General features: G+C 41.1%; 1 protein-coding gene across 3 annotated transcripts in view; it reads right to left on the bottom strand.

The window, feature by feature from the left end:
* The window catches only part of ARHGAP6 (Rho GTPase activating protein 6), a 310565-nt gene that overhangs the window by 214725 nt on the left and 70653 nt on the right, over positions 1-25187 (bottom strand). For 2 of the 3 annotated variants that reach the window (XM_032207443.1, XM_032207442.1), the window contains exon 1: positions 3738-3942. The exons of the other annotated variant lie outside the window; for it this stretch is intronic. Coding sequence is in view for 1 of the 2 variants with exons in the window: in XM_032207442.1 (XP_032063333.1) it covers positions 3738-3866 (129 nt within the window). In the remaining variant the exon portion in view is untranslated. Of the gene's footprint in view, positions 1-3737; positions 3943-25187 lie in introns of those variants that run through there. 3 annotated transcript variants of the gene reach the window in all.

Here is a 25187-nt window from a genome sequence, read left to right as displayed (position 1 = left end):
GTTTAACATCAATACATCTCCATCAGTACATGCTCTAATCATGTCTTGCTGTTCCTTTCAGAGTCACAACGAAATGCCATGTACGAACACACAGGAAATAAAGAACATCACCCAGCAGAGCTCTTTTAAATGAATCATTTCAAAAATATATATATATTAGTCATTCTTCTACCACAAAAAGCAATCAGTATGGAGGCCTGACAACCTGCTCAGGAAAACAGTGTACTTTTCTAACTCCCAATCAATCACTTCTCTCCCTATTCCTATATGTAAAATACAACATATAATGATTTATCTGTGTTTTTTTTTGTTTGTTTGTTTGTTTTTTGTTTTTTTTTTTTGTTTTTTGTTTTTTTGTTTTTTTTTTTTTTTTTTTTTGTTTTTTGTTTTTTTTTTTTAAAAAGGAATGGAACACGAGGAGCTCAAAAAAGATGAAAAATCTTTTGATTAGCGGACCCCCCAAAAAATCGTTGGGCTGAGGTTTTGGTCACAAACAGGTTTTCTAGCTGAAACAGCAGCTACAAAGCAAGGAGATCCACTGAAGCCTATGCTGGCTTTCTTCTATCCATTCTTGTTCCTGCTGCCCATGGTGGGGCAGCCTCTCAATGTCCCCAAACTGTTCCCCACCACCCACGCCAGGAGGGACTGCAGACCTTGGGTGGGGATGAAGACATCAAACTGGAGGCAGGGGAAAACAGCGATGGGAAAATCCAAACTGTAGCAGAGGGACTTGGCGAAACACTCATACACTGTCAGGTGGTATTTCACATGCCTGCAGCTATAGCTCCAAATAAGTCCAATATGCACAGGCATCAAGTAGTGGCCCTTCAGCATCAGTTGGCTGGGGTGGCAAAGGCTTCAGCTTGCCTGGGAGGATTTAGTTTTCCAAAATCTGGGCAGCATTGATGCAGGCCAGCCTGTGACTAACCGCAGTGTGGTTGTGAACCATGATGGATGCTGTCGCCCTCGCAACACAACAGAAACAGTAAGATTGCCAAGTAACGTAAGTGCAAGTAATTTGATCTCTTTCCACCTGCCAAGCAATCAATTACTTGAGAAATTAACTTGTTTTTCAGCAGCTCGTGAGCAGATCTAACAAACTCTCACCATGAGACCTGACAGTGGGCACAAGCAGCATTTCGACATCGAAATTGGAGCACCAGTCATTGCTCTGCTTCAGTTCCCACCCAGCTGGTACAATCCAACCAGACCATTACAGACAGAGGAAATGGTGAAGGATGAACTGAAGTTATTAAATCCAGGTGCTTCCTTCCACACACCCATGCTCCTTCTCAGGTGCCTTCATTGCCTCCAGCAACCAGCACACAGCAAACCCCACCATGCCCCAGCAGCCTGAGCAGCCTTTGCAATGCCAAATAATGCTCAGTACTATCCCAGTAATGCTCAAGTAACACCAAGTTAGCAGGTAACAAGCAGTGTGATGCGCATCTCTGTAGGCTGAAATACCAGCACAAATATATTCAAAGAAATATGCAACTTGCCAAAATTCTTCCCTTGTTAACGATGTTAACCCAAGAGCTTCCCAAGAATTTCAGGGCGGGTGGTCCACTATGTGACTGTTCCTAAAGAAACATATCTGACTGTAAATTCATAATTATATTTTATCAGTGATTTCAGGACAAATTCACTACTGATTAGATCTCAAGATCCCAAAAATGTGCATTTAGAACTCACCAGGAAAAAAAAAAAAAAAAAAACTCACGTTTTTCTAGTTTTCCTCCAGAAAACATTATTTTCTGGAGTTTAAGTACATAGGAACTTGTGAACTGAGCTTTTTCTCCTGGGAAAAATATATCATTAATAGTAAAATTGAATTTTAAATTTTCAACACAACTCATTTTCTCTTTTGCATATCAGGAATTATTAAGTATATTAAGAACATTTCAATATAAGAAAAAACATTTTGATTGCTCTTATTTTTTTTTTCAAACATCTGATTCATAAAAGATTGAGATGCATTAATTGTTACTCTATCCAAAGATAAAATTATGTTTGAAATCATGGAATCTCATACATGATATGAACTGCATTGTCTGTACAATTTTTATGTGATATTAATATACAGCTATTAGTTTATTAACAGCAAGAGAGCAAAATGACTTGAGAAGAAAACAATAAAATTTCAGATACTGTTTTTTTTAAATAAGAAAACAGAAAGACAATTACTAATTAAGGAAAATTAGTAAAATCTTAATTTCTTCAGAAAAATTAGTGTTTTTACTTTACTTTTTTTTTTGTTGTTGTTGTTAGCTTCACATTCACCACTCCTCCACTGGGTGGCATTACTACCTAGAGCTGCAGCATTGGTCTACATGAAAATTGTCACTGAAGTAAACGTCTCACATACTTTATCGATCAGAATCTATAGAATTAAACTTGTTTCCCGACACAAAAATCCAAACAAGTCTGCTGACATGCAAAACTGCCACTTTTTTTGCTAGATAATCGTCTCCTCTGATAGTGTCAGAATGAAGACTGTTGTAAAATTACTAATTTACAGCTTAATTTAATTCAAACTATTGATTTTGGCAATGCTGAATCTTTGCAAAGAGTAAGTATTAAAGAAACATTAATGTATTAAAAGCACATGATCACTATCTTTGAAGCAGAGGGAAATACAGAATAAAATTAGGTATAAAATAACTTCTAGGTCTGAAAGAACATTTGAGCTCTAGTAAATATTAGGGTGTTCAAACCCCCAAGCAGTCCCAATGAAGTGAAACAAATGCTTACTACCTAAATGAAGTGTCACCAGGAAAACAAACAAACAAACAAACAAATAAAAAAAAAATGAAAGAGAGAGAGAGAGAGAGGATGCAGGAGAGGGAGAAGTTACTTGGTCTTTGCTGCACACTAACAGGACACCTGGGCTCTGCAGACCATCCCACTAATCCCACCACCAAATTGCGACTTCCTTTCCCATCCATGTACCAAGTACCATGTACCATGAATGTCCCCATTTCCTTCCAGCAAAGCCAAAGTGCAGGGAGTGAGGAAAGAAGACACAAGCCCAAGTTATATTTCAGTTGACTGAAAGGATGTAGTTGGTATGCCCACACAGATGGTGAGAAATACTTGCTGTCACAGTTCAGACAGCAACTCATCACCACTAGGAAATGTGCAGGGAACAGAAGTGATATTCAACAGTCTCTCTTTTTTCACCCTTTAGAATGTTAAAAAGTGGGAGATAAGAAATAAAGTGAATCTAGAATCATGCATTAACATATATATAAATATTCACAGGTAGAGGGTTAGATAACTCACTGACATGAGTTCTGATTAACTCCGTTTGATCATAATGCTTAGGTCATGACCCCTTTCTGTTTCTTTTGTTATCCCATCTTTCTCAATGCCATCACTCTGTCTTTCTCCACTCCTTTCACCCAGAAACGTTAATCCCTTAAACATGTCTTCATGTGCACATAGTAGACCTAACTCACATCAGGCTTTCATCCTTGAAGACCTCGCACACACTTATGATAGGAAAGAAACTTGCACTTCGGTCATATCACAAGTATTTTATTGCAAAGTTCCATTGTGTTATTTTTGCTTTTTGCTTCAGGTCTTACACTGGGCTTAATTGTCTTCACAACCACGAGTATATTTGCACCGAGGAGTCTGCCCAGACTGAGCTTTCTAGAAAACAAAAACAAAGCCCAAACTTCCCTATTTCCCTCCCTGCCCAAAATAAAATATCCTTGGGGTAGCAACCATACCATGTCTTCAGTAGTGCCCTCTTCAAGTAATGAGAGTAAAATCTCCATCCCTCCTTCCTTCCTTTGGCTAGTGCTTCTTATGTTGCATAGTACCTTGTTTCTTGTGCATTTACTCCAGAAAAAAAACATTTGAAAGAGTTTCTAGCTGAGACCGACAGGCCTGAGTGTGCCCAAGCTGGCTCCCACACAATGATGTGTAGCCGCACATTCCTGCCCGGCCCCCCATCCGCATGCATGAAGTGCAGGGCTGCCCACATGCTGCCGTATGCATGTGCACATGTTAGCTCAAGACACAATGCACAGTGGATTTCTACACTGCTGAATGAATGTAAACATTTAGAAAAAGAGAGTTTTCTCTGCAGAATGAGTTCATGGTACGAAGCTGTCTACCCACGGCTTCCTGCACTCTGGTATTCTCTCTACAAGCGCATACATTTCAGGGAAGAACTTGATCAAGGACACAAATTTGTCTTTCCCCCACACTTGTATTTAAAGCCTCGCCACAGAAGCAAGAGTAAAATCATTTCTTCTCCTTTCATTGCCATTTAGCAGCCACATCAAACTTATTTTTGTCATTTGCACAAGACTTAGGGATATTTTTTCTATTCTACTGTGGACTACTTTCTATAAGTTGTGGTCTTTGTCCTCTAAGAGGAGGCTGAAATAGGAGGAATGAAATTTCTTTAATAATGAAGTTTCTTTCAATACCAGCGAGTTACAGTTTTTCCTTATGCCACCAGGACAAAGTTATTTTCGTAATGTGACTAATGGTTATTCAAAAGTGATCATAAGGATACAGAAATTTCTCTATTATTGCCAAATCCAGTTTACCCTTCTACTATATTTGCAGTAGTTCATTCACCCCCTCCCACCTAAAGCTACCATTTCTTGGCTTTGCTGATTTAACCATTCATCCGGTCCTATCTTAACGCAGCATTATCAAGTAATACAGACTAAAGCAAAAAGAGAAAGAGAGAAATGAAGGAAGGAAAATCGAATTGTTCTGGACATACACACTTTTTGCAGTCCATTTAAAAAAGCTTATTTTAGAGACCTGGAAAAAGAGAACAGGTGGAAAAGGGTAAATGTCAGCTATGTATGCCAAATGAGCCTCTGTAACTTAACTGGGTTTTCCATCAGACCATATGAAGGTACTTTCTAAGTGCATAGGTTCATTTCTGTCCACATATTTAGGTGTTTGTTTGGCCAACATACATCTTCCTGCTTCTTACCACGTCAGACAACCACAACAAAGAAGCAATGCCAGCTGAAGGACTGGTCCCTATGCCTAACAGTCAATGCCAAGGTTTTTCCTCCCCACGTCTTCCTCCCATCAGCATGGGCTAGACCCCACGGCCAGGCTGCGCTGCACCACGGCTGCCAGAGCAAGCTCCTCATCACACCGAAGCGAACAACTCTACCCACCACGCTTGCAAAGATGTTGCTCGTTATTTTAATGAGTGTACAGAATGAGCAATTTTCAGCTCCATGGGCCACATGATGTACGAATTAGCTAGCAGGAAAGAAAACGTCTTGTTGAAGTAATTCATCTGCAGTTGCAACTGCGCGGTTTTGTCCAAGAAGCATACTTCTTGTCATCTCCAAGAAAGGCTGGATTTAAGAAGCACTCAGTCCAGTCAGAGTTGCCTTTTTCCTCACATGAGGGATTTGCAAATAATCCTGCAGTCCCCTTGCGTCTCCAGATACATGGGCTGTGTACACACCAGAGAATTTGCATTGCTATTAATCACTGTATTTTCTGAGCATCTTGTATGTAAAGTAGACAGGCAACAGAGGACTCCATACATTTTTTTGATTCTTTCTCCCGACAGTTTATAGCAAATTCCATCACATCTTTTTGGGTCAGTTAGAATATACAGGAGATGTATCCCACTTAGTAGCAAAATACATCACTACCAGACTCTCCAGCAATTCTCCATCTCCATGCTATTCCTCCTTCCAGAACAACTCACAGCCACTTTCTCCACTCATTCCTTATCCAGTGTGTGAGCCCTTGTGCCCAGCTGTAGCAGAGCTTACAAATCACACAAGGCACAGGCAGAAAATCCTGACAGCCAGGATCAGCGACAGCTGTGCTCTTCCAGGGATGGCTACTTAACAAAGCTGAGAGATTGCTGTCCCTGGAAGGTAAATACAGACTAGGCAATCTACTTCACTGCTTCATTATCTTTATTGTCAAAGAAATCCTGATGTGTAACCTGTCTCCTTTTCACTCTTTTTTTTTTTTTTTTTTTTTTTTTTTTCAGTCTTTGCTGTGAACACAGAGTATTATATTAACTCTTTGCTTGTGGACATACTTAACAAATTTGGAGCATCTCTCCTGCATCTTCTTTTCTGTAAATTAAACAATCCCAGTTCTTTCAGACATTTTTTTTTATACATTGCAGTCTGTGAACTTCTGGTTGATCATTGTTGATGTTTTCCTGAATTGCCCAAAAACGGACACAGTGCTTTTCCTAAAGACTCCACAGAGCTAAGTAGAGCAGGCGACTACTTTGCAAGTCTCGTATGCAGCACCCCTGTTTATACACACTGGTATGGTGTTTGCTTCCCATATAACACACGAAACACTGAATCAAGGATTAAATCCGAGTGAAAAAATAATCACTCCATCTTCCTCTGCAGAACTGCTGTATAACAACCTACCCCTATCATGGGGATTAGCTGATAACCAAATACAGTATTTTGCACTTGACTTATATCTTATTTCAGACCTATCTGTTCAAAACAAATTAATTTTAATCCCATCCTTCAATGTTTACAAAGCTATTCCTATCTCATTTTGGCAATGGCTGCACAGTGAATAAACTTAGTCTCTACTCCACTTTCCAAGTCATTAATAAAAAATGTTAATTAATTTTGGACCATGACAGATGCCTGGCTTAGTATATAAGATTGACCTCTTGCCCAGCATATAATTCCCATTAATGCCTGTACACACAGACATGCAGCCTACTGTGGTTATGGAGATACAGCATAACAACCTCCTACAGTTCCTAGGATTTTCAAGGCAATATGGAAATAAAGACTAAATCTATTCATTTTCCCCTTTGTAGAAAATTAGCTCTTTTCAAATAAAAGCATTAGATTATTTTCCATCTCCTTCTATGTTTTTAATTCGTCTTTCCTTCAGTACAAGTTCAAAGTCTTTCGATCATACAGAAACTCAGCTGATGAATCCATATTGCCTAGACCATATTGTTCTAACTGTTATCAAATTTGGGTGCTACATTTCCTGCCTTGTGTTGTTTTAGGGATATTCACTAATTTGACTGTCTTGAATTTCATTAAAAATCCTTTTTGCCAGATCTACAGCTCCATGTACTATAAAAGAACAAGGTAATAATCAGAGAAACACCCTCTGAGTCACTCAGTTGAGCTGCCCTCCTGTTGTTGTGCTATTTTCCTCTTCCAAGCCTCATTTCCATTAGTTCTCTTTCCCTCAATGGACATCACTGAAAGCTGAAAAACATTTTTCATTTGATCATTTTGATTCTGTGGTCTGCCACCACTGCAGAGCAAATGCATTCACTTGTTTTACTAAGCTGGACTTTTTTTTTTTTTTTATATTGTTTGTTTTCTCTGAGTTTTACAAATTTCTTTAAAGGTCATTTTGTTCTTCCTTTTCCTGTTCTTTGTAGAAAACTCACTGCTTGCTTCTAACCCCCTCAACCCTCAAAAAGTTCATTATTTGACTACAGCATTTCTCCTCAGTTTGAAATAGTGCCAGTTCCTCCACCAAAACACATACAAACATTTTTCCTTCAAGACCCATGTAATCAGCTTTCTGCCCTCTTACCCTGCTCGGACACAGTCCAGAAAATAAGACTGTGCCCCACCACCAGAATTCCAAAAGCAAAGGAGAAATTAGTATTAATATTGGCTCTTTTACCCTCAGAACATCTTTTGCCCCACAAGTAACTTCTGAACATCTCTGATAGAAAGCATAAAGCAGCAGTATTCATTCAGGATGGCAGCTGACCTCTCTCACCTTTCTGGCTAATGATGTCCTCATTTTCTAAGTGAGAAAAAATCACGTGGAGAAGCCGAATCTCGAGCGAAGGCAGAAGAAGCATTTCTGTGGCATTCTCCAGCAGCAGGAAAAGCTCCCAGCTCCCACATCCTGCACCTACGGCAGCCCACAGCCAGCACACCAGCAGGGAACAGCAACGTGAGTCAGTGCGTAAATCCACTGGGTGTGCTGGAGGGACACCCTGTGCCAATGGCCAAATCAATCTGATCTTCTGTGCTGCTCAGGCTACAATCTCTCCAAAAAGTATGTCCCCCTATACACATACCAAAGCCAGTGTCCTACCCAAAGGGTCCCAACAGGAGGACGGCTTTGAAACACAGCTGTATGAAAAGCAAATTGCTTCAGACTCCAAAACGATTTTCTCTGACAGCTCACATAGGAGCCAACTGTCTGGGGGGCAGAAAACAAGCATTAGGTCATATCATGTGCTAAGAAAAATTACAGCGGCTGGAGACTCTGGATTTACAAAGGTCTGACCCAGAGAATGAAGACAGTGAGAGCACTCATAGTCTGTCCATCACCAGCAGGATCCTTTGTAAATAACAATCATTTTAGGATATTATTACTTAAAAATGAAGTACATCTCTCAAAGATTCAGGCATTATAAAGGATGAGTCTGCAATGACTTTAAGAATCATCTTTCCTTTTTCAAGCCTCTTTTTGTTGAAGTGATGTAGCATTTCAGTGCCTTGCAATGCTATTTTTAGAAATTACCCACCTGTGATGATTTTCAAGGACTCTATCTATATAAACAGTCTTGACTTTTCAACCCCATCAGCTTGTCATTTTGTGAAACAGATAACAAAACATGGAGAAGTACCCCAGAGATCTGCAATTCTTCAGCACAAAATGCCCTTTTTATGAAGCTTTTATCTTATAAAGTATCTCTGTTTCAAGAAAATGTTCATTTCCTACTCAAACACCAGTTCTGGTCATCATTTATAAAGATGCATTTTGCAGTTCTTTCAAAGCAAGATTTTCCTCTTTGCACTTTTCTAAATTAAGGTAGAACTGCTCAATGTTACCTGCTAATGTTATCTATATATAGCAAACTTCCTTATCATGTCTTTTGACCTGTAACATTGGAAGTTTTCTTCTTAGATATCTAAAATTTAGTACCTCTGTTCTGAACAGCAAGAGCATATATAAATATCTTGCTCTGACTAGCAGTATATTCATTGACTCCCTTTTCTTACTGCAGTTCACCTTCTCCCTCACTCATTTCGTTAAATATTTTCTGCTTTCACAGTCATCCCAAATGTGGACACATCGATGGAAGACCATTGCATAGAGGAAGGTCTTATGATCTCACCTCAAATACAACCTTTAACTAACAAGTAAGATGGCCAAAATCAGATTCTGCTTGAGTTTCTTGGGCTAATGGACCTCTTAGCTTAGCCTATATAGTTGAAGCCACCTTCCCTCCTCAGTTACCTTCTGAAGCCACGTGAGACTGCAGCAGGAATGCAGGAAACCATACTTTACCTGGGAACAACCTCAACAGCTATTTGAAACAAAGCACTCAGCAGTGCTGATGTAACGACCTGATTCAATCTCCCATCACATTTGTGTTTTACTACAGAGTTGCTCTTGGAGGTTGCAAATACTCAGAAATACGTTTATGCTGTTCAGACAAGCCAATTAAAATGTTTCATTGATCAGCACCAGAAACTGAAGTCTTAAGAACATATTAGAGGTATTTTATGTTCCTGCCTGCCTCCACTGAGTAGTAGATATGGTGCTGCACCTTGTTCTCTGAACAGTAAGTCCCCTACAGATACATTTGCTATGGACGCCACAGATGAAATTACTTACAAAATCCTTTGTTAGAATCACAGAAACATACAATTATGGAATGGTTTCAGTTGGAGGGGACCTTCAAGACCATCTAGGTCTAACCTCCCTGCCATGGGCAGGGACACCTCCCACCAGACCAGGTTGCCCAAAGCCCCATCTGTTCCGGCCTTGAACACCTCCAGAGATAGGGCATCCACAGCTTCTCTGGGCAACCTGTGCCAGTGCCTCACCACCCTCACAGTAAAGAATATCTTCCTTATATCTAATCTAAATCTAGCCTCTTTTATTTTAAAGCCATTACCCCTTGTCCTATCACTGCACTCCCTGACAGAGACCCTCCCCAGCTTTCCTGCAGACCCCTTTTAGGTACTGGCAGGCCACTGTAAGGTCTCCCTGGAGCCTTCTCTTGTCAAGGCTGAACAACCCCAACTCCCTCAGCCTGTCTTCATAGGAATCAGACTGTCTTCATAGGACAGGATGTACTGATCTGAGAGAAACAATGGTCCCCTCATCTAGCAAAACCCTGGTCTTGTCAGCATGCAAAACAAGACCTCAAGGTTTCAGATTAGGTTGCAGACAAGATACTTTCCATCAAATACGATGGACCATTGTGGCTTCCCCCTCTCTGGGCAGAATGACTGCAATAAATCCAAATGATGCTGTTTTAGCCAGGAGCTACCCTGTCCAGCGTTTGCTGAAGAGAGCACTCCTTTGAAGACTTCCTATTCCTATGCAAACTCCATAGGTATTTTGAAAATAACACAAAAAGCCAGCTTGTGGTAAGGTTAAAGAGATTAAATGCTTAAAGATGCAGTGCACCACATTGCCTCTAAGCATGGCATTTGATTCTTACAAGAATGGGGTGAGAGATGTCACATCAACTAACCGAAGAGGGGACCTTTTTGGAAGAAACAGACCACTTGGAGGCCAACCCTTACAGGCACAGTCCATGCCCCAAATAAAATTCTGGGACCCTCACACCAGGGAGAAACTACTCATCACCACAACAGCTAATGGTTCTTTGGTATACACATCTCATATTCAAAGAAGATTTATGGGGGCAATAAACTCTTAAGCAATTTATCCTTTGATGTTTGGCTCACAGTTCCCACTGGAATCATACGCACTATGGAAACTATGATAGATAATCTGCTAAAAAAGTGCATCTGTTTCTTATGCAATGTTTCCAGCATGAAACCAAGCTTGAACTTAATAAACGGGTCCTTCTAGTATGAGATCATTTTGGAGATAATTCTTCTCCCAAATGACCTCACATGCTTTTATATTTTCCATGAGCAAATCAGTGTTTACATTCAAGCTTCCTCTCTCTCTTCTTGACGGCAGTGGAAGCTGTGAGATTTTAAAATGTGATAAATTCTGTGCGAGAAAAAGTTTTCCTTGGTTTCAGAAACTTAGAGACTGTCATGATAGCTCACCTGTAAACATAAGGGGTACCAGAAATCTGCAACAAAGAGTACAATTTTAGCGCTGACTTGTTTGTCATCAGAACTCAGAGTTAATATTAGCATCAGATATTCTTGAGAATAGATTCTGGAAATTAACATGGTAAAGAAAAGGGGTGATAGCAAGAGGTCTTGAATTATTTTCCACTCTGATTATATGATAAATGTGTGCTTTCAAGTCTCATCCATAATGTCTGCAAAAAGAAAAGGGTGAGTCTAAGGCTGGAAAAAATCCAGCTGTGTCCCTCTCTTATCCTTTCTGTGTCTCAATTTAACAAAAACACCCACACATACACACGAAAGATCTACTTCCATACTAATGAGTAAAAGTACTTAGCAGCAATCTAAACTAGACTTCCTCCATGGATCAAGGAGATTTAATCACATTTAGCCCACGAGTTTAACGTTTGGTAATTTTCTTGCCAGCATCCTGCCATCATTAACATCAATATCTGTTTAATAATGCAGAAGTTCTTCTACTAAGTGACCGAACTTCTAAGTTATAAAATGATGAAAGAGCTGCTCTTAAGCCACACAATTTTTTGCTTCCTAAAAATGCAAGGACAGGGACCTGATACCCCCTTTTTTTCTGGTTGGTTGGTTGGGGTTTGGTTTTTGTTTGTTTTAAGAAAATTTGTTACAGAGAAAGCTCCTCAAAGGTTCCTCAAAGATAATGGTGTTGTTGTAGTGTTCGTGCTTCCCCATCATTCTGTGCTCATTGAATGTTGTTTCTAGTGGAGCTGAAGCACCACTGCCAAACACCAAGATAGATTCAGGGTCCTATCTTTTTTTCCTGAAAAGAGGAAAAGACGTTGGTGCCTTGCCTTTGCACCAGCTTCCTACTGGGCTCTACCTGGGAAAAGGACCCTCAGAGTGGGATCCCTGAGAAAACCAGACAAGTATCACCAGATAAGTATCACCACAACAGTCACCAGAAAAAAAGGACCAGTGTCTCTCTGGAGCAGCGTGGAGAAGTTTTAAAGCACCAGGCCTAAATACAAAGACCACAGCACAACCCTGCCAGAGGTGAAATGGATTATTAGTATTAATCCTGGCCAGACTGTGGACTAGATGTGTTGATATTTTCTTGAAGAAAAGTGACTGTTCTGCACATATTCCAAAAGCAAGGGACATGCTTTATTTATTTTTGCCACTCTACAGGAAGAGTTTGTTTTATTATCCCAAAGCCAGGGGACTAGCTTAAAGTTTCTAAATCAAGGAAAGAGTTTTGTGCAATACCAAAGATTAAAGGAAAAAAACAAACACCCCCTACCCCCACCCCCCAAACCACCAGCAGTCTGCAGCGATGCCTTTCTAATGCATTAACTCCTTTCCTGCCAGGTGTCCTGATGCTTCTGGGGATATAGCCCCAGACAAAACCAGAGGATAGCACCACAACTCATCTCCCTTTATAAAGATCTGGGACTACGGATTAAATTCCTTCATGGGAAAAACAGATTGGCAGCACAACCCATGTTGTGGCCAAAAGCACAGACACTGTAACAGGTGATGATGGGATGTGGGCTGCTGAACAAGTGACAGCCAAAACAGATCTCACAGATCTGTAATTAGGTCTTTAATATCAGTGTCACTGATAGCATCTATACAGAGCTTCTAATTTACTTAGAAGTACATCCTCAGTTAGGGCAACAAAAAGGCACAATAGATTTCTGAATTAAAGACTAAAGCAGAACCATAATACTTGCCTACTTGAAGGCAAAGTGTGATCTTTTCCTAGACTACAAGGCAGCTAAAGACAGTCCCTGAAATGGAAACCATAAGCCCTTTCCTAGGAATTACAGAAAGTACGGGGGCTTCCTGGCATATTTTAGGCAGTGGGCCTTTATCACATCCATCCACTTCAGAAAATCTAGTACTAGGAATTATCAAATGGGAGATATGTGTTATTTACACAAAGTATTACTGAAACACATATCCAAACGAAAAAGCCAAGCCCAAACCATTCATTTGGATTTAGTGCCATTTTTAAGAGGTTGGCTCATGGGAATAACACATGGGTAGGACTGACCTTAGGAAGCCTGAGCTGGTGATGTAGATGTGTTTTATGGCAAAAATGGTATTTCCAGGGTACTACTTGTTTCATCCTTTAACAGGTAGATGAAATTCTTGTTCTCTCCATTGGGCTGACAGCAAAGAGGCATCAGGGTGGATAATTCCCACATAGACATAGACATTGAAACATTTGGAGTTAGACTAGATGAACCTACCCTTGCCTACCACAAGGAATAGGGAAAGGGCTTGAGACAAGAAGGGTAGCAACAGAGCATGATACAGATCGAGCCCCAGGGATGAGCTGTTTTCAGAGGGGCATATTTGTAGTCAGCATGGATTCACCAAGGGGAAGTTGTGCTCGACCAATGTCATTGCCTTCTATGATGGCATCACCAGGTGGGTAGATGAGGGGAGAGCAGTGGATGCCATCTACCTTGACTTTAGCAAGGCTTTCGATAATGTCTCCCATGACATCCTGATAGCAAAGCTGAGAAAGTGTGGGATAGAGGAGTGGACAGTAAGGTGGGTTGAGAACTGGCAGACTGGCCAAGCTCAGAGGGTGGTGATCGGTGGCGCAGAGTCCTGCTGGAGACCTGTGACTAGCGGTGTTCCCCAGGGGTCGGTGCTGGGTCCAGTCTTGTTCAACATCTTCATCGATGACCTTGATGAGGGAATAGCGTCTGCCCTCAGCAAGTATGCTGAAGACATAAAGCTGGGAAAAGTGGCTGACACGCCAGAAGGCTGTGCTGCCATTCAGTGAGACCTGGACCGGCTGGAGAGATGGGCAGGAAGAAACCAAATGAGGTTTAACAAGAGCAAGTGTAGAGTCCTGCACCTGGGAAGGAACAACCGCATGTATCAGTACAGGCTGAGGGATGACCTGCCAGAGAGGAGCTCTGAGGAGAAGGACCTGGAGTCCTGGTGGACAACAGGTTGACCATGAGCCAGCATGAGCCAGCAGTGTGCCCTCATGGCCAAGAGGGCCAATGGGATCCTGGCGTGCATTAAAAGGAATGTGGCCAGCAGGTCAAGGGAGGTGATCCTCCCCCTCTACTCTGCCCTGGTCAGGCCTCACCTGGAGTACTGTGTCCAGTTCTGGGCTCCCCGGTACAAAAAAAGGCAGGGATTTCCTGGAAAGAGTCCAGCGGAGGGCCACAAAGATGATACGGGACCTGGAGCATCTTCCTTACGAAGAAAGGCTGAGAGATCTGGGTCTCTTCAGCCTGAAGAAAAGAAGACTGAGAGGGGATCTCATCAATGTGTATAAATACCTGAGGTGTGGGAGACAGAGGGATTTGGCCAACCTCTTTTCAGTGGTTTGTGGGGACAGGACAAGGGGTAATGGCCACAAGATAAAGCACAGGAAGTTCCACACCAACACGCAAAATAATTTCTTCACAGTGAGAGTGACAGAGCACTGAAACAGGCTGCCCCGGGAGATTGTGGAGTCTCGTTCTCTGGAGATATTTCAGGCCTGTCTGGACGCCTACCTGGGCAGCCTGCTCTAAGGAACCTGCTTTGGCAGGGGGGTCTGACCCGATGATCTTTCGAGGTCCCTTCCAACCCCTACAATTCTGTGATTCTGTGATATTTGGATGACAGGTCCTGCAATGAAGCCAGTACATTCTGCTGGGACCGGAGAAGCAGACACACCACCACGGTAGCCATCTCCAACCCATGACAGAAGAGCGGTCCTGTTTTGGTCTGACACTGCTAAAATTAGCACTTCATTCCCAACAAGAGCCCAAACATTGACTGTCCCCTCCCATGTGGCAGAACACTTTGCCTTCTTCCATGGAAACCAAAGATTTTGCTCTGACCCTCCAAGCGGGTTACTCCCTAAAACCTTATCTCAAAGACACAGGCCTCCAGTGAGGAGAAAGGGTTCAGCAGGGGACACCACCAAAAGCTTTGATATTTAATGGCTAAGGGATTCAGGCGTGACATTTCCTACTCCCAGTTCCATTTTGTCCCTTCACATTAAGGACTGGATTCAATCACCAACTTATTTTTGCAGGCATTTAATCATAATGAAAAGTAAACACAAAAACTGGCAAGGAGACAAGCTCTGCAGCCTGACTTCTTTCTTACTCTACTACAACTCACTCCAGGGCAGCTCAGTTCAGCTGTGAAAACGCCAGTACCTACCCTGATACAATCCAGAAAACTGCGATGCATCTCCCTCCCGCTGGACAGCAATGAAAACAATTCGAAATTTAAGACAAGCACAAGGCTCGATTGTCCTTACTGTTACAAGTAGCTATGGGAAAATATTAGCACATGCCATTTAAAAAAAGCTCTTATCACCTCTGTCCTGCCAAAGGTCTTAGAATTGCCCCATTACCCCATCCTGAATATGCGGTGTTTTAAAAACAGAGGGTTACTGCTTATCTGTTACCTGGGTCCAAATATTTTGTTTTCCTAAAAACGGCCTGAGAAGCCAAACAAATCAACATCATTAAGTTTCTGTTGGAAGCTGAAAGGGATTTTAAGTTCAGTACAAACAGGATTTCTCACATGACAGGAAAAAAAGGGAAGCAGAAGAATAAAATGTAACATCAGCATCTCCCTGGGAGGATCAGCATTTTCCCATAATGTCTGAGGCCAAAGTTCTTGCCAGTTCTTAACTTCAAGCTGTGCATTTTATATAGAGAATTTAGAAAGGTCATTCTTATGAAGAGAATATGAATATGCAGGGAAAGATGAATTCACTTTAATCAGACGGTTACTTATTACTGCAGTTGACCCAAACTCTGTTAACATAAAAGAACCCCCTAAAATATTTTGATGATATTTTAGGGATTTCTAATACTACGTGTCTGAAAAGTGAAGGGACCAGAGGCAGGAGAGGTGATTTAAGAGCATGTGATGTAAAGATATTGAAGTTAACGAGTATCAGTGAAATGGAGTTGAACCACAACATATAAAATGCAAGAGACAATATAAAGATTTTGGTTTTCAGAAATAGACTGCAACCAGAATCCAATAAACACATCAGCAAGAACCTCCTGCATGTCACTGCAAAGCTGAGAGTCCCAGCCAGGCAGAGACGCACTGATCACAGCCAACAAGCTTGGCTCACTGCAGAATCAGAGCACGGAGAACTGCATTTCCATACATCTGTGCCCAAAAGGCTGCCACCACTAGGAAGGCAGACAGATATTTCCCCGTTCCATTAAGCTATTCCTGGGGAAGCACAAGTGCATGAGGAATTCCCCCTGAAGAGACTGACAAAGGCAAGGCCACACCAACAGGTGCTGACCCCATCCAGCACCATCCTCAGTGCCACCTACCTGGGAAGATCCTTCAGGCAAGCTGCTGGCAGAGAAATCTTAAGCTGAAGACACGCTCCAAGTCCTTATAAGCAGACCTCTCTGCTGCCCTTCTTTTCACCTCCACTATGCCAGCGCAGGCAAGAATAAGGAGAGGCTGCATCCAACATTAATATGTATGTCGCCTCTGACGCAGCATGCAGCTTTGACTTTGACTGCCCTGCTTCAGCAATATGCTCAAACACCAAGTATTAGTGGGTAATTTTAACTGGTGAAGTAGCTTTATAGTGATACCTAAGATTAACCAGCTCTTAAAAAAAATAAAAAAAAATCACTATTCAATTCTGGAGACACAGTGATAATAAACTCTCTTGGGAACAAAAAATTGAGCCTGTTAACGGAAAGAGAGTTGAGCACAGATGCTGGATGAAATCCTGAGGATGCAAGGTATAAACACAGGCTATTGTTGACAGCAGATTTCTCCATATCTGCATGAGTTGGTCAAAAATACTCAAATCACAAGGTTCATTTGGCTTAAAAGTCTAAAAGTGTGATTTTTATTTTAATTTTTTTTAATTTTTTTTTAATGTGCAAATGCTTCCACAGAGTATTTTCCTGTTCTCTATCCAGTTCTACATCTGCACTGCAAAAGAGGTTGCTACAAGTATCACTGAGCAGTTGTCACTAACCTTCACTTTCTAGCCTCCCTCTCCTGGAATTTGTCCTGTCAGGCGAGTGATTATTTGGCTTCAAGCTGACTGAAAAGGTCTGCACTTAGATTTTCAGGACTTCTCAAAGAGCTTCAGAATTAAGGGGAGAACTATTGCCAACCTGTCCTCAGTGGAAGGTGACCTCTGCAGGTTGGCAGCAACAAACAGCAGAAGCTTTGATGTCAAAGATATCTGTTCCTGCCCCCCTACCAAAAATAAATAAATTAATAATAAAATAATTAAAATGAATCCTGAACAGTATTTAACAAGTGTTAAGGGAGAAGACAGTCCCTGCTCTATAAGACAAAGATCAGATCAGTGTGATGATCTGGCACATGAACCCTATAATGAAAAAAGCTTATTTCATAGATTCTAAATATCTATCACTTCCGTGAAAGCTTTCTTGACTTCAGTTGCTCTTACAGGACCAGAAATGACTATTATTAATGTGCTATGCTTCCTTTACCAATAATAAATGTGCTCTGGTCCTTTCTGCATCTGGGTGGTGAAAACTTCAATTTATCTGGTTTGCTCTTAATGCATCTTAGCCAGAAAAGCTTATCTGGACACTCAATTTTTTTTCCATCTCAAGACTTTCACTGATTTCAGTTATCTTTAACTGCAGTGGAATATTTCCATTATTTATTTATTTTTAATACAAAAAGTCTTTAATACAAATTTGTAATCTTTAAAGAGAGATACTGATCTAAGATTGTTCAGCATCTTTATGAGCACAGAATCCTAAAGGAATATGTTATATGCTGCTAAAACAGGACCCCTCTGTCCTTTGGGGAAATAAATAAATAAACAAACAAACAAATAAATAAATAAAGATGCAGCACTCAGAAGTTTTCACGGCTACTATAGAATTAAACAAAGGGCCTCTGCAACTGCAAGCAGCTAAAGCAAAGCATTCAGCAATACATAACAGCTAAACTCAAGCTCATCCTTCCTTCTTCCTGTTATTAAAAAGTTATGCACATGAGAATTATTTTATTGTGTGCTTCAGCAAGTTGATGATAGTCATTTAAAATTTATAAGCACTAATAAGATGACACATCAAGTTTATCCTCATGTTCAACATTAGTGTTGATGGGATCCATAAATGGGATGTAATAAAACTGAGACCCGTGACTCACCTTGGTTATCAAGAGCATGTGGGAAGTAAAAAGGCTGAATTTTAATGTCATTGCTAGCCAAATTCTGAACCTTCTCAGTAACTTCTGCTATTTAATGTATGAAACGATGCAAAGCAAGATTATTTTCTATTATCCTATACAGGTGACACTGCTGTAACTACAAATGGAGGAAAGTTCATAAGGCATAAGACGGTGAAGCTGTAGGGTGCCTTTTTAACAAGAATCAGTGCAGGATTCTGCATCATTATGCAAAAAAAAAAGCAATTTTTTTTTAAATTTTTTTATTTTTTTGTAGCAAATTGCCATGACTAATCTACAAGTGTGTTAGCAAGAACATATTTTTCCATTCTTAACAAGTATTATTACAGCATAATACAAGATACAAGACCCTTTTCCTAATGCATTCAACATTTGGCAAGTGTCTTAACAACCTTATAACAGTGTAATATGCATTAAAGTCATATATCTCGATATACAGAAATACTCTAGGTATTGATCAAGGTGAGGTAACCTCCCTACAATCCTCTATGCTGATGTTCAAGTCAAAGAAAATGTTTCCTCATTATTGTGTTGCAGCAAGTTATGAAAGTCTACTGAAGTAAGTACCTCCCTGAAGCAGGATCCTTGTGGGTTTATCACAGTGAGGTCAGACTTCACATTAGAGGTCCACCTGAAAGCATCGCATTCCTTCCTCTACAGGAGACTTGAGCTTATTGCTCAAGACAAAATTCACACACTACCCATGGACTGGAACTGCTTGCAACTGTAATTCAACCTGTTTTAGCAGTCTCTGCAGCGTTGTGAAGTTTCCTCTGGCACTCTTCAGAGAGCCTGCCCAGGCTTTTCTTCTGTCATGCTCAGTATAACATAATTCTTCTGAACCCAAGAGAAAAAAAAATAAAAAAATCTGTATCAAAATATGAAGAAGGGTGCTAAGTCTAGAGTTCTCCCAATGCAAATCTAACACTTGGAAGGATTAGTTTTATTTAACTTTGCAGCATTTATTGCCACTATACTGCACTAAAATCATAAACATTACCATTTGTAAGACTGATACTGACAGTCCGCTAACAATTTTCCTGTCTGAGGTCTCACAGAATCACAGAATGGTTTGGGTTGGACGGGACCTTCAAGACCATTCAGTTCCAACCCTGTGCCATGGGCAGGGACACCTCCCACCAGACCAGGCTGCCCAAAGCCCCACCCAGCCTGGCCTTGAACACCTCCAGGGATGGGGCATCCACAGCTTCTCCGGGCAGTCTGTGCCAGTGCCTCACCACCCTCACAGTAAAGAATTTACTCCTAAGATCTGATCTAAGTCCTTCTCCATCTTCCTTACAAGCCCCCTTTGTGTACATGGCTGCAATGAGGTCTCCCCAGAGCCTTCTCTTCTCCAGGCTGAGCAGCCCCAACTCCCTGAGCCTGTCTCCACAGGAGGGGCGTTCCAGCCCTCTGGCCATTTTCATGGCCCTCCTCTGGACCCGCTGGATCCTTCCTAGTACTGCTCCACTCCACACGGTGCCCAGGCCTGAGACGAGCTGGTGGCCATGGACTCGATGCTGCAGACACAGCAGGCACGGGTTGAACCAGCATCTGCTTCCTGGGGCAGCAACACGGGCAGCTCTGGGCAGTGAATCTGAAGAGAGGCACTGTATCACACTGATCTTTAAACAGCTCTGCTGTTTAAAAGCTGCAAGTGAGAAGCTTTGCATAATTTTAGCTTTTAATTCTCAGGATAAAAATGATGGCCTAAGCAGTTAGAAGTCTCAAGAAATCCAGAGCTGTCATTTACTTTTAGCGAATGGCTCTGATCAGGTAGGCAAGTATTTATTCGTATTCCTAGCTTTTTCCTTCAAAACCGATGGTAAGACTGTCATGTACACACATTTACCTGAGGTTCTTGGTACATGTGCTCCACAGCTGGCTTAGTTCCAGAGAGGATTTCAGTAATTGAATTAGAGTGAGCAAAATTGTATAATGCCCCATTTAAAACAGCAATGCTTAGTCCCATATTTCTATGAGCACAAAGACACTACAAACTTAATTTAAGAGTTGACAAAACATAATATCTAGCTGAAATACATATACACATACACACACATGCATATTCACACACACACATACATACAGAGAGGAAAATGCAAAAGCCCTAAATTTACCAAGAAATTTGGGACAGAAGGGTAATGAAACAAAGCAAAACTGAAATAGAGACAAAACCACTTGCAAGGCCAGTAAGAAGTAACTTCCTAAAAAAATGAAAAAAGATCTTCAACTCTGCAGACATTTTGAAAAAGCAGAAACATTTTCTGATGAAAAATATGTCACAAGAAATTTCCCTTGCTCTGCTCCTTGTTGTTGACAGCACCTTTTTAAATAGTTCTGGTGTTTTTCTGCAAAGAAAGACACTGGAAAAGAGGATGGTCTAAGATGTTTAGGTTTCTTCAAGTCTTGAACTCAGGAGAAACTCATTTCATTTGTTCCTTGTCCTTACTTTACTTCCATCCCATCAAAACAGATAACCCACTAGTCCTTGAACAGGAAAGGAACAAGGTGAGGGAAGGTCTTTGTAATTGTGTCCTTTTGTAATTGCATTTATTATTTTTACAGCTCGTTTATTTTTAACTGCTTTAAACGCTCAGCAAAATCATTTAATTGATACCAGCCCTGGCTGTGCAGGAAAGGCACCTCGGAGTGTGCTCTGCTGCAGAGGAACCTGTGTTCAAAGGGCTCGCTCAGCACGGGATGGCCTCACCCGCACACCTCGCTGCCGGCCCCGAGAGCTGTGTCAACATCTGGAACAGCAGCAGATGCAGAGCCTTCTGCACAGCGATGCTGCTTGTTTGCTTGCAGAGGGAAGTCCAACTTTTGCCATGCCCAGATGTGTTTTGTGGTCAGCATCATTTCCAGCTGGAAAGTCGATGTAGAGGGTGAAAGGACAGCTCTGCCACAGCAACTCCTGTCAAAGGTGTAGCCTGTGGGTTTTTTTTCGGGTCCCAGTGCTGGCTGGGAGATCCTCCTTCTGTTCTCCCTCTGTCACAGAAACCTTCTGACATACTGAAGGCTGGTACCTCTTTTAGTAACACATAGGCTTGTAGAGTTGGGCTTTCGTGGTGGCATTTACAAAAGCCAAACTCCAAAACATGCAAGTTATAAAAAAAAAAATGGGAGGGAGAGACCTTCCCCAAGACCAAACTGAATCCCAGCCCACCAAAGTTGTCTCTAGTTTGCAGCTGAGCTGTGGCTCTTCTTTTCATCCCACTAAGCTCATCATGTCCTTGCTCTCTGGGATTGCACTGGACACATTAGCTGACGCACTCTAAGGTGATTTTTCCGGGCATAATACTACAAATTGAGCTACTTGCCCTATCTGCAGAATTTAGATACTTGTAACCCCCTCACCAATGAGGTACAGACCACACCGCACCTTGGTGCTCTGCAACCTTCCCCTGATTCTGCAGCCCTGCCAAAATTGCCCTCCCCAAACTGACCACGCAGGGCTCTTTCCTACTTTCCCTACTTTTGCCCTACTGTCTTTGCTATGCTGGTCTGCAAATAGAGAGAAAGCAAACAAACAAACAACAAATCAAAACAAAACAAACAAATAAACAAAAACCAGCAACAACAACAAAAAAAACACCATGAACTTTTGCAGCTCGGGTTGCTGGAAAGCTAGACACCTGGCGTCCATAATGGAACTACGTTGTGATCACCAGAGCTGGATTAGCTATTTTCACACCACACGGAAAAAAACAACAGAACAAAGCCTCCAAAAGATGAGTTGCATCAGCCCTGAAGCATAGGTTTGGTAAATGGAAAAGCTCACAGAAGTCTCATTTTTCCTGAAAAATACCACCATTTTCTTGCTAACTTTTCCCAGTGCCCTGCAGCATTCATCAGAAAGTGCCCTGCAGCATTCATCAGAAGGTTCTCGGTAACTGCAAGGGTCCCTGATGCCTCCTTTTCCCTGGAGGGGGCATCTCGGAGCATGGCTGGACAAGGTGACTGCTTCCCTGCCACCACACAAAACTCATTCTCCCCCATATAACACATGGTAAGAGGCAGCGTCACATTTTTTTCTCCAAGAAAGGACAAAACTAAAGATGGTTCAGATACCACGCAGGCTGGGAAAAAGGTGATGTTTAACCTGAATGATGCTTTAAAATATGCACTTCATTATTTCCCAAGGTGTTTTTGTTTTTGACAGACATGAACAGATTTCTCCGTTGTTTCCCCAGGCTGTGATGCTCCCCCAGCTGAAGCACTGCTCCCGGAATGGCTCTAACATCTCCCCCTTTGCTAGCACAGACAAAAATAAAAGCAAAACCTGGGACTGGGAAACAGCACAACACAGAAACATATATACTGTATGACACAAAAAAAAATGAAGCTGAAAAGCCTTTCCCTTGCCTCCTTTCTCCTAAGGGCTTCACCACCACAGGACGCTCACGTGTGCTTTTAAACACAAGCCTCTGTCCTACATGTGGACATGTCTCTGCCAGAGAGCCACGCTTCATGCTAGTGACAGGCATGGGCATGAGCTGCTACAGGTTGCTCAAATATCCCCTGACCTTAGTGGGATATTCTTTTTTTTTAAACAAAATGTCTGTGGTGGGTTGTACTCTCAGAGTCTACAAGAATTACAGCACAACTGATACCTCTTCTCAGTCCCCCCTGCCTTTACTAGGAAGGAGGACAGAATATACAGTCTATAAATTCAAGCCAGTATTAGTATGCGCCTTGCTACTGTTCTTGTGATCTTTCACTGGGCAGTGTTACTCCTGAACTAAATGCTAGTTTTAAAAGGAAGCTGTTGTTCTCTTTAAAACGTCATGCATTCTTATAATGCCATATACCAACAGTGAACAATGAAAATCATTGTATCCTTCTGGAACTCGAACTTTGCAAACTTAGTTCTACAAAAATAAATTATTTGAAAAAAAAAATCAGAGGTTTTGAATTCTAATAGTTTCACAACATTCATCTACCCTATTTCTGGGCTATGGGTTTTCATGAGCGGATAACATATTTCCATTGGAAAGCTTCTCCACTAGAAAGAGATTTTCTGATAAATAATAATGCTCCACAATTATACAGTAATTAAGTAAAAACTTAAAAATTAGTATGACATGATTGTATTAAACTGGTTTAATTTAATCAAAATAAAACATGGTTAAAACATCATTTCCCTTGAAATTATGTATTTTAACTTTTCATAGCAATTAAAAGAAAGGAAGAGAAAGGAAGTGCTAAAAAAAAAAAAAAAAAAAAAAAAAAAAAAAAAAAAAAAGAATTCAAATATATGGCAGCTAGAAAGCCAACCTTACTTTAAACACATCAAGTTACAGGAATCCCACCACATACTTTCATGGGATACAAAAATTTGTACATCCTCACAGAAAATTTGCTCCCTGCCTCTAGTATAAAGTTTTCCAGCTTCTAGCAAATGAGCTTATTATGTTTGTTTTGTTTTGTTTTTCAGAGAAGTTAAAAAATCAATATCTACCAGAGATCTCTCCAATTACATGCAAAATGGTTGTGGGTTTTCAGGTTGGAAATTAGGAGGCATTTTTTCTCAGAAAGAGCAGTCAGGCATTGGAATGGGTTGCCCAGGGAAGTGGCGAAGTCACTGTCCCTGGGGGTGTTCAAGGAAAGGTTGGACCTGGTGCTTAGGGACATGGTTTAGTGTGTGATATTAGTGGTTGGACCAGATGATCTTGGAGGTCTTTTCCAACCCTAATGATTCTATGATTCTATGAAAATGTGATCACAGCAGTGGGTTCAGTCAGTAGACAGACAGAGCAGAGTCAGTTTGCAGCACCCGCTATAATCTTATCAGAGGTATTAAATGGACAGATAAGACTGTATCCATTTTGCCATTAAAATTTCAGCTGTATTAACACAACTCTTTAAAATTGATTTCATAATTACATCTCAAAAGCTTATCACAATGCCAGGTTTGCTACGCAGTGTAAAAAGCCTCTTTAGCCAGGCTGAGCAGCAAAGGGTGGCACGTGAGAGTTGGAAAGCTCGCCACACAGTTCAGATGAACAAAACAGCCTCACTTGAGTCAAAACTGCACAGAATAAATCCCATCTGAGGATACCTATTTGAGTGTCATAACGGATCTGAATTGCTTATTTGTGAATAACTGCTTACTTTTTTTTTACCTTAGTGATTTATCAGGAGGAAAATGAAAGTTACACTGAAAAAAAAATAGATAAATAATATAACTAGATAAATAAATAACTAAAAATAGATTAATAAAATCTTCAAACTTTTCTCACTGAAGCTAAAAAGGAAAGCAACCCATAGTTTTACTGCAAGAAGAACTAAATGTTGCATTTGCACTGAAATGGCTGTGCCCTGGACTTGTTTTCAGAAAGCCCAGGGAACAGAGCAGCAGCCGTGGCAGTATAAGGTGCTATGCTGTCACAAACTGCCAGCTGCTCTACACCACAAAGAACCATCTGAACCAGGTCTGGATCCCAGGCAAGTGCCCTAAGCACTAGCACGCTGGCACTCTCGCCCTTTATTTCTCTGGCTCAGCGAATATTTAAGTATTTTATTTCATTATTTTAATGGGATATAATCAAAAGGAGAGATAAGGAGTGAGATAGCCCCCCAAATCCTTTATTTTGCAGATTGCATTACTCTCTCAAGAGATGATTGATGGGGCTTCAAGTCCTCTTGGCCTTAAGCCCATCCTCCATTATCATCTGTGAGCACCCTAATGACAAGGTAATTGGTCAAAGCATAACAATTACCACTTTAGCCTGAAAGCTTTTTCCATCCAAACCTAGTCAGGAAATCATCCCAAATTTCCAAATAGTTTCAGGATGACAGAAACCACTTTTTTTTTTTTTGGCAACCTATTTTTTTTTTTTGGCAACCTATTTTTTTTTTTTTTTGGGGAACCTATTTCCAGGTTCTGTTCTTAATGAAAATTTGCAATGGCTGGATTCAAAGCACTGCATAAACTGAAAGTACATTTTTGATGGTTTA

This window comes from Aythya fuligula, chromosome 1 (genome assembly GCF_009819795.1).
Source record: "Aythya fuligula isolate bAytFul2 chromosome 1, bAytFul2.pri, whole genome shotgun sequence".
Classification (NCBI taxonomy): domain Eukaryota; kingdom Metazoa; phylum Chordata; class Aves; order Anseriformes; family Anatidae; genus Aythya; species Aythya fuligula.
This window is presented reverse-complemented; position numbering and strand designations above follow the sequence as displayed.